The 18,166-nt window shown below is 44.3% G+C and overlaps 1 protein-coding gene across 20 annotated transcripts in view; it reads left to right on the top strand.

Moving 5' to 3' along the window:
* The first annotated feature begins 585 nt into the window (after window positions 1-585).
* Window positions 586-18,166, top strand: part of LOC117241132 (proteoglycan 4) — a 44,833-nt gene continuing 27,252 nt past the window's right edge. For 3 of the 20 annotated variants that reach the window (XM_033507105.1, XM_033507180.1, XM_033507165.1), the window contains exon 1: window positions 593-1,031. In XM_033507105.1, coding sequence (XP_033362996.1) covers window positions 903-1,031 — 129 coding nt within the window. In that variant the 5' untranslated portion in view covers window positions 593-902. Of the gene's footprint in view, window positions 1,032-7,932; window positions 8,411-9,236; window positions 9,669-18,166 lie in introns of those variants that run through there. The other 17 variants (XM_033507169.1, XM_033507137.1, XM_033507117.1 and 14 more) reach the window with 14 other exon arrangements.

Genomic DNA, 18,166 nt, shown 5'->3' with positions numbered 1-18,166 from the left:
TCACAATTTACAATCAATGTTGATACATAATTGTACAATGATCGTATTCCGATTGAAATTTCGTATTTTTTGCTTTCTTTCAAGTATTACAAAACAATTACTTTTAACAGAGATTTTATTTTTGGCTTTCATGTAATATAAATTAAAAATAATTATCACTATGAGCTGAATTATAAACATTTCGAGAGTTTCCGATACAATTCTCAAAATAAAAAGTGAACGCAAGAAATCATATTTTCTTTTAGGCCGCTATTAACGAATTCAGAGTTAATTGTTTATTGCCAACAGTGGAACCAGAAATTAATTAACGCTTATCATAAAACAAATACTATACATATGTAAGTATATACATATTTCTTTCATCTTTGTTTAAAACCATTCGTATCACGTAGTTAAGTGATTTACCACTTTCGAACAGCGGCGCTACTAAATGTCCAGGGCCGAGCATTTTTTTGGTATCTAACAAACATCCCCCACATTTTTTTTTAGATTTTATTATTTTCAAAAGGCGCCTAAACATCGAACACTCGCGATTGCGTGAAATAACCACGACATCAAATTCAATGATTGGTTAGAGTGTAATGAATAAAAAAAAGGCATTGAAGATAACAGGTTGTAGGTGAATTTTGAAAATTCGAAAGGGGCGGTTGTTACGATGTAAGATCGGAAGACGGGAGGCGTGGCCTCGAATAATCAGCTCAGGGTAGTCCAGTGTCCTTGCGCATATCCAGTAGCTATACGTACACATGTACTATCGCTCACGTGTGCATCCTATATACTGAGAAGAGAGAAGTTTCGAGCATTATCAATCACTTTCGTCGGTGGACCGAACGGTGGATCTGTTCTCGACGGTCGTCGGCAGGTAAAACGACCCAATTTCCGTGGACTCGAAGATTACGGCGATGCCCGCGAACAAGGGAAACCTGTCGACGCCTCATAAAGAAAAGCCCGGAAACGGCTTGACCACGGGTGCCTCCAAAAAGAAGAAACGCTGCACCGTTAAGCATAAAAGACATTGCAAGCAATATCTGGTGAGTGAGCGAAACGAAACGTTAATTCCTTGCGAAATGAACGGCCATATTGCGATCGAGTCGGGAGCGACACGAGCGTCTTCGATGTGAAATATTTCGTACCTACGCTAAATCTCGATACTAATACGATCGAACCCTTACAAGTATTAAAGTTAATTTCGATGTTCGATTATATTTCTTTTTACTATATTTTGTTTATCTCTACGAACGAAATATAAGCGTAAAATTGGAAAAGTCGCAATGGTAGAGTAGGTTATGTGGCGTAGCTGTCTCGAGTCGAAACACGTAGAGTTTGTTCACCTTTACTGATGCATGGTCGAAGTGTTATGAGTTGCAAGTTCCAACGATCGATCGGTACGAGCATGCTTTGGTGCCGGTCACGATGCAATTTTCATTTCAAGTTCCTCCTGTGATTTAATGCCAAGCCGAAACGATCGAGTAATTTACATATTTCCCTGGCGTTCTTCAAACTTATACGTGCGATATTCGGATTTTTCTCTTCTATGGATGCGATAAATTATTCATCCGGCGCGGCGGTGTATTTGGTAAATGCTTATCTCGTACCGATTCGTTTTCTTTGTCTTTCTTATTCTTTCTATTTAAATATCGTATTTTTATCAGCACGTTGCATTTTTAACTCGTAGACATAAAAATTTGATTTAGGTATTATCTGCAAAATGTTCTCATTAGTTTGTCTTTTTTTAGTACTTTTTATACGATATAAACCATTTACTTTTTTTTATACTTTGTCTTTTGTAAAGAAACTGAACGATACCATGATACGTTCCATTATCATTGGTAACACTCGAATTGGTACGTGATAAAATTTCCTTGAAAGAAGAAGGATGGCTATCGGTCTCTATCCGCATTTTCGGTTCAATCCGCAATCACGAGGGATTTCACACGATGTATTGCTCCGCGGACACGAATTTCGGCGAAAGAGTAAACTTTTCAAAATCCTACTGTATAATGTGACAATATATAAAAATAACCTTTCTTAAAATACATCAGTTGAATGTTTTATTTTTTCACGGGCCTTGCATTTGTATACCCTTTACCTCTCCTATCCTTTGAACAGTCGAATTGGTTCTACCCTTTTAGCACCTATACGATCCTTCCTTTACATGTTATACAGATTAAACACGTTCCAAGTTTGCGTGGCCCCATTGCTACTAACTACGAGAGGGTCATTATGCCGTATACATCCGCACAGATCTAGACACACGGATAGAATAAGCGTTCCATCATGTAAGATAGAAGACACGAAATCGTCGAATTATTTCATTAGGCTAAATTCGAAAGAACCGGCCCGCTTAGGTATCTGTAATAAGAAACTCGACGATTCGTGTCAAACAACGTGTATATAATATTATAGACTAGCGATAGGCCTGCCGTGTATTAGAAACTTAGGAAGCACGTATTGATTTCTAAGAATGCCAAGAAAAAGAGGTTGGTGCTGATTCGGCGAGAACAAAAGACGACACCAATTCCACTTCTGCAGTCCACTTGAACCACTTGCTATTATGTCTTGTAGGTGTAGAAGTTGGCAAAGCCGTATTGGCTTACCTACATATGTGAACAAATTCCTGAGACACCTTATTTTTCTAATTTCACCGAATGCTTAAAATTAATCTCGTGCCTGATTAACGACCCGATCGTCGAAAATTCAACCGACCAATGGAATAAATTATAAACGTCTATGTGCGATTGACATTTGCTATTGTGATTGATGACGGACGAAAAAGGAGGGAAGGGAGAGAGAATGGTTAAAGCATCGCAAATAAATTTACGGCATATGGCGTACTGCTATTTTTTCCTTTTTTCTTTTTTCTATTTCACACCAACGTGCATTGGATGCGATGTAATTCATGCAATTCGAGCAGGTGCCGTACGTGCGACCGAACGTGGATGCAGTGAACGGAAGCGGAAGTCGAGCGTAACTTATCATCGGCAAGCGCAGGGTACTCGCGTGTATATATATGTGCTGCTGGGTCACGTTCAACGTTATGCTTTAGTGAACTTTGCGTGTCGACCAAACGTTTCTTCTATTCTCCGACCGGCACCCCTGTTAAAGGCTGTCACCCACTTAACAGCACAGCGCATGAACAACATGAAATTAACATCAACGTACATTGCGTTCTGTACTTGAACGTCAGACTAACCCAAATCCATTTTTTTTTTTTTTTTTCGAAATTTATATACATTAACTCGTCGATCTTCCTTTACTTTCGTCGAAACTAGGGTTAGGGATCTATTTACATTACGTTGTAAATAAAGAAAATCTATCGAAGTAAAGAAGTGTATCTTAAGCACGTTATTGCTTCTAGAGCTACGTAAATTTAAGTCCTTTCGTTTCTCGGCAATAACTTTATTCTAAATAAGTCGATTCGAATTAATATTGTTTAGACGTAAGATCGATATTAGTAGAAACGCTTCTTAAATTATTCTACATTTTATCGCGTTCTTCGTTGCTTCTTGAAGCTCGGAGTGATATTAAAATTTGCTAGTTGGTCGTGGCACAGACGTCTCGGAGGAAGTTTATCCGAAGGATTTTATCAACTCCCCTAGTTGATCGGCGATAAATTTGCAAAATAGGCGTACACCGGTACGATACTTGGCTAAAGATTTTAATTAACCCACTTGCGGCTGCATAGACGCTGCCTCTAGGCTCGGCTCATTTTTAACGAGCCGTGGTGATTACCGGTGGTAGGATTCTCGCGGAGGAGAATTAAATCGAGCCGTCGACGTGCTCTTTGTTGGATATCATAATGTCCTATAATTTCATTATTTTTCCTGCTCCCCCCATCCGTCTGAAATTTCCCGGGATGAAAAAACGTCGCGCTTCCGGTATCGTGCGCGTCTCCTCGTCTCCTTTTAATTAACCACGAAAATTAGGCCGGTTACCTGCTTAGGATGGGAACTTTAGGAAACAACAATGCGAGGCTGTGCTCCACGCGAAAGCATTTTTTTGCTTTCTTTCTTATTCTTTTTTCCCTTTTTCCCACTTTTTTTTCCTCACAAAACAATTTTCCTCCTTCGGTATATTTCTGCTGCGTTGTCAAGGACACTGGATGTACTCCCTTTTTTCTCTCTTTTCTTTTTCTTTCTTTTTTTCCCTATTCAGCGCAATTACAGTAATTAGCCACGATCAGTCGGCTGTTCGCGTGACGATCAAACGAAAACAAAGATCGGATAATCCTTTTGCTATATCGCGTCATAGCCGAACAACGAGCGTAGACGTAAATGCAACGATTAGAACATTGTTTCCTTCGTGACAATTTTTAGATTCTAAGGAGCAGAAACGAAACGCTAAGTACCTAATTGTCTCTAAAAAGTATCCAATTGTTTCGAGCAACGTGCGCGGATTATCCGTTTGCTGAGAAAGGAAGGATAGAACGAGAAGCAAGCTGCTCGAGATTCGTATTCATTTTTCCCGAGGAAAATAATTTTGACGATAACAGGAACGATCAACGCTGTATCTGACAACTGCAGCCCCCGCCGTTAGAGTTTGAATCTTCGTCTCTACACGGAGTTCGATTTTAGGCACACACAGCTTTAAGAACACGTAGGAAGTTGAAAAACTCGTGCCCGCATACGCGATTCACCAGTGCCTGTATTGCATAGTCGCAAGTAGATGGTGGTACGTACGTACACGTGCGAATATAAAAATCAACATTTTATTCTGTAGCTTGCACGCTATACGATGCGGCCGCGTGGAACTAAATATATTAATACCGCAGGTAAGTATAAATTTCGCGTGTCGGCCGTACGTACTTACTTTTCTCTCTCGATCGTGTCTGCAGGAATTTCGCGATAATTGCGTATCGTTAATTCTTCGATCTATGACCGTACACTCGTGCATTTCGAATCAAAGATTCTCAATGTTCAGGATCCAGTAGAAATAACAGATATTCGATATTCCGCGAGACTGTAGGATTAAAACGGCGAGTGCGATCAATTCGAGGCACTTGTAAGTTTCATCGGCAGTTGAAATCGTTGATTTCATGGAATTGCTAAAATTACTGGAGAATCTAATGAAAATGTGATTGGAATAGTCGAGTGCGAACGGTTAATTCCTAGTCCTTACTTTATCTACATTTTTCTTTTTAAAGCTTTGCTCTTTAACAATTTCCATCCACTTCGCGTGGCTGCGGCCGAGCCGCAGCTCGAATTAATTACGGAGCGATTCGACGTCTCAAAGAAACCGATCGAAGGATAGATAAGAGTACACGTAGACGCGCTAACCGTGAAAATTCGTCAGGCAATTATCGTTGCTTCAAATTTTGTACTTACCAATTTGACGATTCTACGAACTTACTATCTACTCTATAGACGCGTCGAATCCAATTCTATCGGCGTGGCACGCACTTGCAAAATTAGAATAATTAGCTGCTAAATAAAGATAGAGTAAAAGTATCGATTAAATTCGATTCGTACTTTGCTTAAACGAACGCTCGGATTGCTTCTTCCGAATACAATTTGAGACGCGTTAACCCTCTATCGGTCTTCTGCACGATTGATCCAAGATTCGCGGCAGGAAGAAGGATACGCTTCCTTCGAGAGACAGACCAGACATTTCCATTTGCAGTCCTGCATTCGCGAGTACGAGTATACTACGACGTATAAGGGAGGAGGATCTACCGAGAGGTTTTTTTGAGCCGACGTCTAACATTCTACGTCTGGTTATCGAAGATGATGAAATTCAGGATTATTTAGGTCATGGATATGTTATTTAACGCACACGAAGGAATATCTACGTGCCGGAGAATATCGCTGGGAAAGAGAGTCCGGGTCGATGGAAACGTGCTACTCGGGAATGGTTGGCAGGCGTGTCCCTCCCGCCAACGAAAATAAGTGTTTCACGGCTAAACAGGATATATTACGTGGTGTTACGTAACGATCATCCCTTCAAGAGATAAGTCGAATCGTATCTGTTGTGTGATGTTGGCAATGTTTGCGGAGCTGTAGTTTCTCAAGGTTGAAACGATATCTAGAAGTCGATTAGGTATGATTGATGCACAGGTAATGGCCACGATGGACTGCAGTCGAGTCGGGATCGGAATAGAAAATTCTACGCGGTAACGCAATCGTAGCGCAAGATCTCGCAAATGATACCTGTACTCGTCGTTCTCCGTCGTTCTTTCATATTTTGTTGCCTCGGAGCGTACGATACTTATTTCTGTCTTTTGAACAGAATCTGCCAGGGTTTCTTCGGATCGCGCCTAATAATCTTATCGGTTTAGATCTTTCCCGCAGCCATAAACCCGTTGTTCCTTATTCAAACAATACGCGATAGTCGGCTGAATCAATCGGCTGAAGCCAGACACGGCTGTACACTGGCGGACACAATATCGAAAACGATCCGCGGATCGCGGCGAATCCCTCGAGCGTGTCTCGCCCCTTTTCAATTCGCGCACCGGCCGAACCATTATTCGTCTATTCGAACAATCAGCGTCCCCCTCGTAACCCATATCCCCGGCTGCGTGTCCAAAACTCACCGTACGAATTTCAGCCGCGCCTGTTCTCTCCATTGTCTTTCACCCGTTAAAAAATCGAGAGGAAACATCGAGGAATAGAGAAAATCATGCACGTGCCGTTTTTAGAAATTAGGGAAACAAAAAAAAAAAAAAGAGAGAAAAATAATAAAAAGCAAAAATAAAAAACGGAGGAATTTAGTCGAAAAACGAACAATGTAAAAGTATGTATCAAAAGCGGTGGTCGAAGCATGGAACGCCGCAAAACGCGCCTATATCTGCATCCGCAGGAAGGTTAGCAGCGTCGCGACGCTGGCCCGACATAGCGGCGCCGGCTACGCGAACGGGACGACTAACAGTCGAGTGGGGGAGAAAGATGCACGATCGAGTGCCGCCTAACGCTCGCGTGGGTGGGAGACAGCCACCGAGGAAGAAGAAGAAGGGAAGCGTCGCGGAAAAACGAGAAAATCTCGCGCGCACGTCAGGATAAGACGATGGAATTTTTACGCAGGAAATCCTCTGCGGAACAGCGTGGAAGATGCATCGACAAATATGAAATGCGTTCAGGGTACCAGCGTGCCATTATCTCTTCGTAGTCGAGCTACTTTCTGAAAGTCTTTTCGCACAGATTTCGTGTTACGACGAAAAGGGCATGGATCAGATCGGTAAATCGATGTTGCACAGGGAAAATGTATAAAAATAAACCTCTGAGACGCTGGCTAAGGGGCAATTTCGAAATGATGTAAATACACGTACACGTGTATGTATTAAAGCAACGAGACTCATCGGATAAATCTCGAGAGTAAGGACCGCAGGACTATTATCGGTGTAGGAGGATAAGATCCTGCAGGGCATGGCTTTCGTCACGGTTGAGAGAGCATTTTGAAAATTTATACGTTGCTGTGGGGAACGTCGAAACGTAGAAGCGATAGTCGAGGTAAATGAGAAGCGCAAAGAAGAAAGAGAGAAGAAACGGGAAGAAAATTCAGAAAGCGTAACGGTGCTCGTAGGGGGATGAAAGAGACAGGTTGACCAAAAGGGAGTGTACCTTGGCGATACACGGGGCGAAAAACAAAGGTGACTGAGAGGCAACAGAGAGCAGGAAGAAAAGAAAGAGGCACACGAGGAGGAATATAGCGGCAGACGGAGACAGCGACGTGAAAAATCGCAAAAATGCTAAAAAAGTGGGAGAGAGTTGGAAGTCGGATCTAAGGAGAAACGAAGATAGCCACACGGTAGATAGAAAGAGAAATTGCAGAGAGAAAGGCGATACGAAACGGAGAGCGAGAGAGAAAGAGACAGAGAGGGGACTGGAGCGAAGAAGGAGAGAGGAAAACAGGGAGTAACGTTGCGGACTATCGACCCGATCCGGTTGGGCGCCTGCGCTCTGGCAACCCCTTCTACCGTCGAGCCGTCTCGCCGGCGACGCGGCGCTCTACGCAAAGTCGTCGGTGCGATCGGTGCGACGTTGGGACCAGTGCCTCTCACGATTCCGTTCTCGCTCTGCCCTCCGTCTCGTTATTCCGTACGTACAACGCGTCCGAGTGTTACTTTGCATCGTCGCTTGTAATACATTACGCTATATACACATATAATATACAATATATACACATTCGCGCATATACACACATCCGTACACGACATACACGCATAGACACCCGCGCGTAACCAACACGCACGCACGTATGCACGCGAAAAGATTACTTCCGGATGCGGTGAATTTCAGCCGGTGAACATCACGCCGGGCCAATAATACTCTTGGGTAACGCGATCCATCACCGAATCACGGTTACGAGTTTAACTGTCCTCGGAGAGTGGTGAAAGTTGAGAAAGAAGAGGAAAGCAGGAATATATCGGTCTACGGGAAGACAGCGGAAAACCCCCAACGACGGAGACGATGGAGTGGTAGGCTTCGAATACGACCCAGCCCTACTTTGCCTTCCGCTTCCTGTCTTCGCCTTTCCTTCTCTCGCATTTGTCTTCCCTTCGATATCGTTTAATCCGTTCCAATGTCCCTGGTCTCTGGTCGTTGTCCTTCCCTTTCGGGCCGTTTCCGAGGCACGATCGTCACTCCGACGATACTTCGAACAAAGTTATCGCGTACGCGATTCTTTCTTCTTTCTTTCAGCTCATTGTTATCGTACTCTATGGAAAGAAATACAGCCGGCTCCTCCCTCTTTAATTCGATTGCTTTCGACCATTCGATTTAAACTGCACCGTAGATCGAATATCGCCTACCGGTCTTACACCCTATCCTTTTTAGCCACGAACTATCACGAGCGAACCCTTTGCATTAGTCACCGGCGAGATCCACGTAGGCCATCCTCGCGAATCTACTCTACAAGATTGAAATTCCATCCAATCGAGTGGATAGCAGGAAAGTAACGTAATAGAATTCGATTCGATTGCGATTGCGGGTAGAGACGTACTAGCGCAAAGGGTTAAAGCCCAAGCCTGAAGGAGACCGCATCCTTGGACGAGCCGGCGCAAACACCTTTTCCTTCCCTTTTCGCTGCTGGTACGACACGCTCATACGTCATGTCTTTTTCTCTGTTCTTTCTTTTCCAATCTCTCCCTATCGGCATCGCCACGCTGGTGACTCGCACACCGGCGCTCTACGTCGATCGCGCGCACGCACTCACTGGACTCGCGCGCGCGCGCGCGCGTGCTCGCGCTCGTACTCGCCTGCCTCGTCTACCATCCTCGTGCGCTCGTACACACGTACGCTCAGACGGGCCACAAGACGGACGTCCGACAACCGTTCGCGAATACTGCCTTGAAGGAAGAAGCAGCAGGAGTATAGCCACCGGAGGAAGAAGAAGAAGAGAACGAAAACGAGGAGAGGAGGTAGGAGCAGGTGGTAGAGTGGAGGTGGCGGCGGCGGAGAAGAGGAGAGCAGCGAAGAGAGGCGAAGGTGAGAGGCGAGAAGCGAAGAAGGAGCAGGAGGAATCGAAGCAAGTGTAGCCGCATCGTCGACGCCGAGGAGCCACGTCCTCGGGAGGGAATCAACCTGGCCTGACGACCGTGCCCGTCGTCTAAACGGCCCCGTCGCTACCGCAGCGGCTGTGTGTCACTACTGTTCCACTGCCCCACACACCGCGGCCTCATGATTGGTTCATTCTGGAACCTCTGTCGTGCGTGCCCTTCAATGCCAATTGACAAGGTGAGAGAGAAATTGACCGGAACATCGTTGCATCGTTCGTGGATCGTCTTCCTGATTTTCTAACGATATTTTCACAGAGTAGATTCGCCGGAAGATGTTGGATACGAGAGCCCCCGCTTACAAATATTCTCGAATAGTACACGTCAATGGTATCGGTGTACGATGTACAGAGATTCGGTTATTCTTTGTCGTTCCCTCGAGGCTGTTTCTCGATAATACCAAAGCAACAGCACTCCCGATACTAACGTACGATAGTTCTCGATCGTTTGGATCGATGTCGTATCTCTTGGAACGAGTATGTGTGTGTCTCCTACTCGTAGGGGATATTATCGAAGGAGTAGTATAGGTTGTCAGAGGTATTGGAAGAAGAAGGATTCGATCGAGTGGCTCTTTTTCGTATTATACGAACCTCGACGATATAGACGACTCGAAGGGAACCGTCGGTTCCGGAAATACACGATCAAGAATTTTCAAAGAGCCGTAGCTCGATCACAAAGGTAAAAAAGTAACAGCTTGCCGAGTTTCTTCCTCGTCGATTCTCGCTATTATAGTTTGGTATTCAGATTCTCTCGGTACTGCCTCGCCGTATACTTTATCTCGACGATCGATGTTATCATCGTATCGAAATCTCTGTGTATAGCGGAGATTTAGCGAAGAGGGATCGGCGATTTTATCCGACGAGAGAGGAAAGTTTGGCTAGCACTCGAGCTCGACGATCTTCCTAATCGAGACTAAGCTTAAAACTCGATGGTTTATTCTCTTCTAGCAGTTTCATTCGCCGTGCAAGAATGATATTTACGTAACACTGATTATGAAATATCGACAAAAATCGTAGCAGATCTTGCGAGCCGCGTTCGCGCTATTTCAACCGTTGCTCTAGCTATTCAAGGTTAATTCTACGCGTTCTTCCTTTCATGGAGAATCTCAAAGCTCCGTAGCGCTTGTTTCACCGAACTGGCCTCGATTAGGCTTTACTACGCGTGACTTTTGTTTCCGTCGCCTTCGTCCGTGGAAACCGCTTTATAGCTTTATCGATCGTTCCTTCGAAAACCGAACTCCTTTTATTCGTCTACGCTCGAGACAACACGTGCTTCCGTAGCGCGGTACACGATGTCCTCCTCGATATCAAAATCGATGCCGGCGTATCGACTTTTACTTCGCTTTTACTATTTAGCTTTTTACCACTTGATTGTCAAATAAACGAATTTCCTCCTTTGAAAGGGACAACGAAAGATCAAACACGAAATCGCGTGGCTGACACAGTATGGAATTATAGACACGTGGAATACTGCGTTGAAAGTTCTCCTCGTATCTCAAATTGCCACAATGACAATTCAAGTTCCACGAGGCATCCCGTGCATCTCGCGTACAAGAAACTCGACGACTTTCGAACAATTCCTCCGTGGAAATTTACGAGGTGCACGCAGCCACGCAAATACGCGCAATAGTACTCGGGAATCGAAGGTGTCGGTAAGGCTGGTTCGATTTTCCAACCGGAAAGAGGGTGCGACTTACTCGAATATGAAAGTTTCTCGCCAAACTAAAGCCGTTTCTTTCTTTATCCACGTACGATCCTGGTAAATTCTTGTCCCAGAAAAAGCCGATTCTCTCGTCACGCAAATAGCTGAAAAAATTATCGAATACTTGGAAATCACGAGTGTACGTTCGATAAGTAATACGTATTACGGATTATCGGTCAGAGGAACCAATCATCCGCGTGCACATTGTTAGGAACGAACAATACGAAGTTGGACATTGATCGACGGGGATACGTCTGCACGGAAATTATTTCGCGAATCTACTTTGCTCGTCGAACAGATAATTCCTACCATTCCTAGAACTCGCAATATCGTTCGATTAGCAATAACGGTAATAATTCGTCTGGAATACCTTCGAACGTAGTTCGTCCCTAAAGTATTCGTTTGACGATTCAAATGGATCAACGATAATACGCGCGAATATTCGCGATAAAGTTCGTCCAATTGTTTTAAAGCGGATATAGTTTGATACGTGCTTTGTCACTCTTTGTTCTATCTTTTTCCCAATTTATTATTCTCTACGGTCGATGAAAACGACACGCCGGTGAAACGCGTCGGCTGTCACGTCTCTTGGATTAATTCGCGTGCGAGGATGAAAGGGTGAAAAGGGAGACGGTTTGTTGGCATTGCGGTTTACTCGAAGGCGCGACTCGTAAATCTCGAAACTAGAGAATTGCCGTGTTCCCGGCGACGCGACGGTTCGCCTTTCCTGTCCCATTTCCCACCGCTTCTCGCGATAACAGCACGTACCAAACTACTATGATCGTTCGTATTAAACGTACGAAATTTTCAACGAGGCAGTTCTATAGCATTCGTAAAACAGCTGCCAACAGTGATTTATAATTTATAGTCGAAACGATCACGGTAGGAATCGTATAAATCCCGAACAACAAGCTCGACTAAGATTGGCAAACTTGATTAGTTGCGCTCGGGAGGAAATGTATTCTGGCGAATCAATGCTAATCCTCTTCCGTTTGTTTTCTAACGAGCGACCGTGAATTTGTTCTGCGAAGAAAGAGCAGGCAATAGAGAAACGAAAGGAAGATGAAACGAAAGAAAGAGAAGGGAAAGAGATAAAAGAGGCAAAGACGGGCAAATTAATGGCTGCTAGTTGAACGGTATATTATACCCATTGGGTAATTACACATTTCATTAGATCGTAATCAATTGCGTGAACAAGTAGACGGCTGCGAACGTTTCGTCGTACACGTATACCATCTTTTATCCGGGAATTAATCACAAGGAGAAGGCTGTAAAGCTGGCACAGCCTCGAAAAGCGTATAGATACGTCTTCCTGTTATCGTCATCCGGTTGTTTCCCGGCGTCTGTACTCCTTTTCGATAAAAAACGAAACTTCTTCCTATCGTATCGATAAACATCTGTTTCTATTTCACTGTCTCTGTTCGAAAGTAGAGCATCGACTGTGCTTCTACGCTCTGGTAGCCGATTACGCGATGAAATTAGTTTAATGTGAGATCGCAACACACCGGGTAACATCGACGACTGGAATATTTCCTCGGTAACGACGTCTGTTTCCTGTCTCTTCCATCTCAGTCAGAAGAAACACCATTTGTTCACCGACTCGCTGACACGATGACAAAAAGATGCGGCGTATCGATTTTTCGACGAATACGCTCGTCGGTCACCTTGCCGACTAATAAAACGCTGCAACGTTCTTTCCACGAAAGTCGAATTAAGAAACTAGGACGTGTTAGTACGACTGTTAGAACGACGACTAAAAGAAAAAACGACATTAAGTTACAAAAGAAAAAGAATGATGATTCATTTCAAATTAGAGCTATAGTCTCGCGATGGACATAAAAATATCGTTGTTGCTATATTTCCAACACGAGCTATGCCATTAGTGGGATTAATTTGTAACGGAGCTCGCTCTAATACCGTCCACAAGTCGATTCTTCGTAAAACGGATCGAACGCGTACGTTACATGAAATTATACGATGCATTCGTTTTCTTTCAGCCTTATGGAAATTTATCGTCGATTTGTCAAATCGTATCTACGGCTGGCCGGACGTTTTAAGGTCGATCGAGAAGATAAGGAACGAGGCATTCAGAGTGCATCGCATCGAGTTCGAACGATGTTTCGCCCCGTCACCTCCGGTACAATCGTCTAACAATTCGCGTGGCCGAGCGTCATGAAAAGTGGTAGGAGAACACCAGCACTGCGCCACTCTTCATTCGTCGATATGCACTATCACGTGCACCATTCTTCTGTCGGACGTACATTGACTTTTACTACTTGGTCGTCCGACTACGGCTGCAATGCGCAACGCCGGCTAAATTAGACGAAGGGTTCGCGAAACGACCCTTTCGCCAGTCACGGTAAATGGGATAATAAGCCTCGTTCGCAACAACGGAAGGGTAAAAATACCCGGGAAGAATGCTTTTCTTTTGCTTTGCTTGACGTTTCGAAACAACCATTCACGTTGAAATAATCGCCTTTTTTTTTCAAACGACTTGTAATTATCTTTCACTGGCCGAAAACGGTACATCTCCGTGGCATATTTTTAAAATGGGTTATAAATATAATACAAATACGCGGGTACGTAGGTTGATTCGTAAACCTTGAAGAAACCGCGCTTGCAAGAGGAAGCACTTCGATAAATAGCGGGTGATAGAAATCAGGTTACCCGACTGTAAGCGTTTCAACTACTAAAATTTCTGTGGAACTAGGCCTCGCGTGTACTCGATTCATTATTTTCATAGGCAAAATTAACCCCAAAAGACTGTGCCCTGATATACGTACGTACGTTATCGTCTTGTCCAGAAATAATTGCTCGCCACTCCAAAAGAGAGAACTACGAAATTTCCCCTCTTATTCGACTCGTGACGGATCTCTATTTTCATCGAATGTTCAAAATCCTATCCCAAACGTTAACGTTCCCAAACTTTTTGGACGAAATTCGTCCATGTCCGGCAGAAGAATCTTAATCGAGACGAAGTCGAATTCTCCCCGCGGGCAGAGTATAGGAACGAAAACGAAGAACGTACGAGCAGCCCATGGAAGAATGCAAGCTGTCACGATGAATTCAACTTTGACACGCAGTATTTCGCCGCTTGCATGCAGCTGGCATCAGGAGGTCGAAGTAGTAGGAGAACACCGGCACTGCGCCACTGTTTCTCCTTCGTCGATATTCTCGGTGTAGCCGGTCGGCGAGTGGCAGTACGTTGACTCCTACTACTCGGCCATATGCCTCTGAGCATAGATTACAACGCGCAATCGTGTTGATAAGCCGCATGTTGCACCGTGTTGTACAGGTGGGAACCGGCCAAGTCAAAGGGCCGTGTCTCTGTTACGTCACTATCTACGCTGCAGTTCCTATCCTCTCCTTTCTTTCTTATTCCTTTTAGTCGTGTTTCGTTTGTTCCGGTTAGCAAGCGACGCGCAACCGATCGTCCTGCCTTGCTGGCATTTCGTTCTCTTCAAAGTCTGCAGGACGTCGCTCGTTTCCTTTCTTTTTCCCCATACTTGCTGAGAGAAACGGAGTACGTTTACGAGTACGAGATACAACATCTTCTTTATTTTCGTTTGTGTAGGTTTGCTTGATTCTATCGGATGCTATAAAACGATAAGACCGAAGGGTAGAAACGTCTTCTTTCGTTGACCGAGAATACACGAAGATCTTCGCGTTATACGAAGCATTTTGATCGTGCGACGTTGCACAGTGGAATCTTGTTTACTGGGCGGAGAGAATTAGGGGAATTTCTCCCCTATGCTTGCACTCGAGGATACCAAACGATCGCTCTAGTTTGGGGGATGTTTTAGGAAGTATTAGAATTCGTTGTTATCTTACGTCTTCCATCGACCCTTAACGTACAAGGTTTTTAAGGATTACGATATATAGGGCGAGCAGCGAGGGTTCAAATTGAATTGACAGAAATCTACAAAGACAAGAACCACCTGAAAGGTTAGCTAGGGCAGCATCGACTTCATATATATAGTCCTTAGCCTTGGTTTAGTTTCTATAGAATATTCCATTCAACGCTATATATATATATATATGCATCGATGCATCAATCGACTCTATATTTTATTTCGTAGTCTTCTACCTTTACACGCTTGTACACTACATTGTCTTAAACGATACACAGTTGCAAGAAACTTGCTATATATTTTCGATTTCTTTTCTTGGCAAGCGATACGAACCCGTTACGCTAGTCTGCGAAATATGTCGCCAATGCGGCACGACACACAGTGAAGAAGTTTCGACCATCGTACGTTTCTCTCTTTCCTCTCTTCCTCAAGAGGTAGATCTACTTTATGAAACATCTTGTTCCACTTCGTCTTCTTCTTCTTCTACTTTTCTTCTTCCTCTGATAAGAATTACGTGCAAGTTACACAAGGACAAGACTCGATCTTACGCTTCGTAACTTCTGCAAAATGTTTGTCTTTTCAACTTTGAACAAGCATTGGGCTACCTTCCTTTGATCAGTATCTGTCGACTCTGTTTGCTGATCCTTCCACTTACATTAATAATCGTCCGGGGAGTTACTATTTACTATTCAAACGCAGCGTAGATGCTTTCCCGGCTCGTTCGTCTTTTCATTCACAATCGGGGTCGTGTTTTCCACAGTTTTAATTATTCTTTCTGACACGGTTTCGCATCGTTATTTCCGCCTCGTCACTAACACGTCCCTGCAATTTTTCTTTCCACTACGCGCCGTGTTTCGCTCATCCTGCGAATCCTTTCGCGTCCATGTTCGTCCAGCAGGATTCATCTGAATTTCAAGCAAGCGAATTTAATTTTTTCCCTGACATGGTGTTTCCCGCTCCGATTTGTTTTGCCCCTTTCGAATTCCCTACGATTGATAGGAAAATGAGGTCGCGCAAGATTGTCAATACGAGTGCAGGCCACGCTAGGTTTCGACGCAATTGCACGACTTTACTCGACCGATCGATTCTTTCGAGTCGTGTAATAAAAATGAATTAAATAACAAATTAAAAATACGTCCGCGCGAAACTGCACGTTGAATCGTTCGCTTTCTTCGAGCAAGTTAGTTCTGAAACGCAAGCGAGAGCAAACACGAGAAAGAGCAGAAAGCAAAACTGCAATAGCGAAAGAGTTTCCTCGTTAAACCGCTTCGAGGACCCGCTGTGTCACGGGCTACGTTCCGAGCAGTCGGATATCGCAACGAGTGGCTCGTAAATCCTCGAGTTCACTTCACTGACACCGATCGCGACGGTGACGATCGTGCTGTTGATCATAATGACAACAAAAAGCAACCGTTCAGCGTACTCTGTTCTCGCGATATCACATTTACCGGGCTCGTTTGCCAATCCAATCTCTTCGATCTGTTGACTGTTCAATTTTTTATAGTCAAACCAAAAGAGTGCTTCGAGTATGAATTTAACGCTTTCTCATAGCGGCGAGTGTTTGCTTAGGTCATTCGTCGTGAAGTTGCTGGTTTCGCGAATGCAAGAATTATCGTCGTCGTATTCTTCGTAAATTTTCACCACAATTTCGATACGAATTTCTTCTCGAGCACTACGCGGAAAAGAAATTGATTAATAAAAACATCGAAGAGTGATAAGCGAGGCCATGCTGGGATATAGGAAGAACGATAATTGTCTTGGAAGTCTAACCAGGGGAGGAAAGAGGAGCTACAAGGGAAAGGAGATAGGATCGCTCTCTCGACGATGTCATCTCGACGTCTCATCGGCATGCAGCCGGTTGGAAAAACGGATTTCTCTCCGTACTCCGCCGAGGCGAAAAATCTTCGATCGCTTGGAAATTACCTCGTGAAACGAGAGACGCGAACGGAGCGAAAAAGGCGATGTCGTTTCGCCGACCGAGAATTCGCGCAACATTTTCGTCAGTCTGTCGGCTGACGGCGTGTAGCAGTGCGCCTTTTTCGAACGTTCTCTAACCACTGACGTTCGAGTAGCGAAAACGAAGAAGTAATTAAAAGTTTAAATTGCCGATTCGAAAGTTATTTGGTCGAAATACCACCAACGATCTTTTCACTATACGCGAACGAAAGACTTGGAACATCGTTCGACCTCGTTTTATATTTTTCTCGGTACGTAACATTCGCAGTTGGTTCTCCGAATTCGTCGAAGTAACTTCTACATAGGAGAATTCTCTTTCTCTTCCTTTTTCTTCTAATATATGTTACGAGTGGAAACTTTTCAGAGCTGTAAATATTCAAACGCGTGTCCACTTTTCGATCGAACTTTATGGAATTTGTCGATCCCTTTTAGCGTAATGTACGACGTACTGTCGAAGCCTCTGGGATTTCCTCGCAATTCGGCAGCGCGTGAAATATTCCTATTCGAAGCGAAGAGAAGGAGCTTGGAGAAGAAAAAGATCCTTCGGGAGGAGGTCGAGAACACCGGGGTGACAGTTGTATTCGTGGAAAGGAGAGTTTCATTCACACCCGGATTCGTTAATGAACTGCCGGTGCCTTCACGCCGTAGTTCGCGAATTTTATATTCATCTATTTTCGACGAATATCGATCGGTCGCCGCCGCAGTCGAACGATTGCGTCGAATCCTCGAGCAAGCGAATGATTCGCCGACTCGACGAATTTCCTCTCAGAGACGAGTCAACGAGCGTATAATCGGCCAACTTTTCAGACAATTATCGAAGTCGCGAAACGGCCGACTTCGTCGTCTTCGTTCCGTTTTCGCACGCGTTCGCAGATTCGAGCGAGCTTGGTATAATTTCTCGTTAGTTATTCGTGTTTTAATTACGAGACGCGTTCACAGCGGTGTCTCTATTAATTGCACACGCGACATCGTTCGGTGCAGTTTTCTTTGTACTACGGCGTAATTATCAATTAACCGGCTATCTCGTTAAACGCGACTTTTAACGACAATTACGCCGCGGACCTTCGCGTGTTTCGTGCCCGACTACCGCTATCTAATTTCATCGGAACAATCACATCGACCTTTTGATTTTGCCCTCCCTTCCTCGAATACCGCTTCTGCTTTTCATTTC

This window comes from Bombus vosnesenskii, unplaced genomic scaffold, assembly GCF_011952255.1.
Source record: "Bombus vosnesenskii isolate JDL3184/JDL3185 unplaced genomic scaffold, Bvos_JDL3184-5_v1.1 scf7180000013264, whole genome shotgun sequence".
Taxonomy (NCBI): domain Eukaryota; kingdom Metazoa; phylum Arthropoda; class Insecta; order Hymenoptera; family Apidae; genus Bombus; species Bombus vosnesenskii.
The sequence above is the reverse complement of the archived record's forward strand: the minus strand, read 5'-3'. Positions and strand labels throughout refer to the sequence as shown.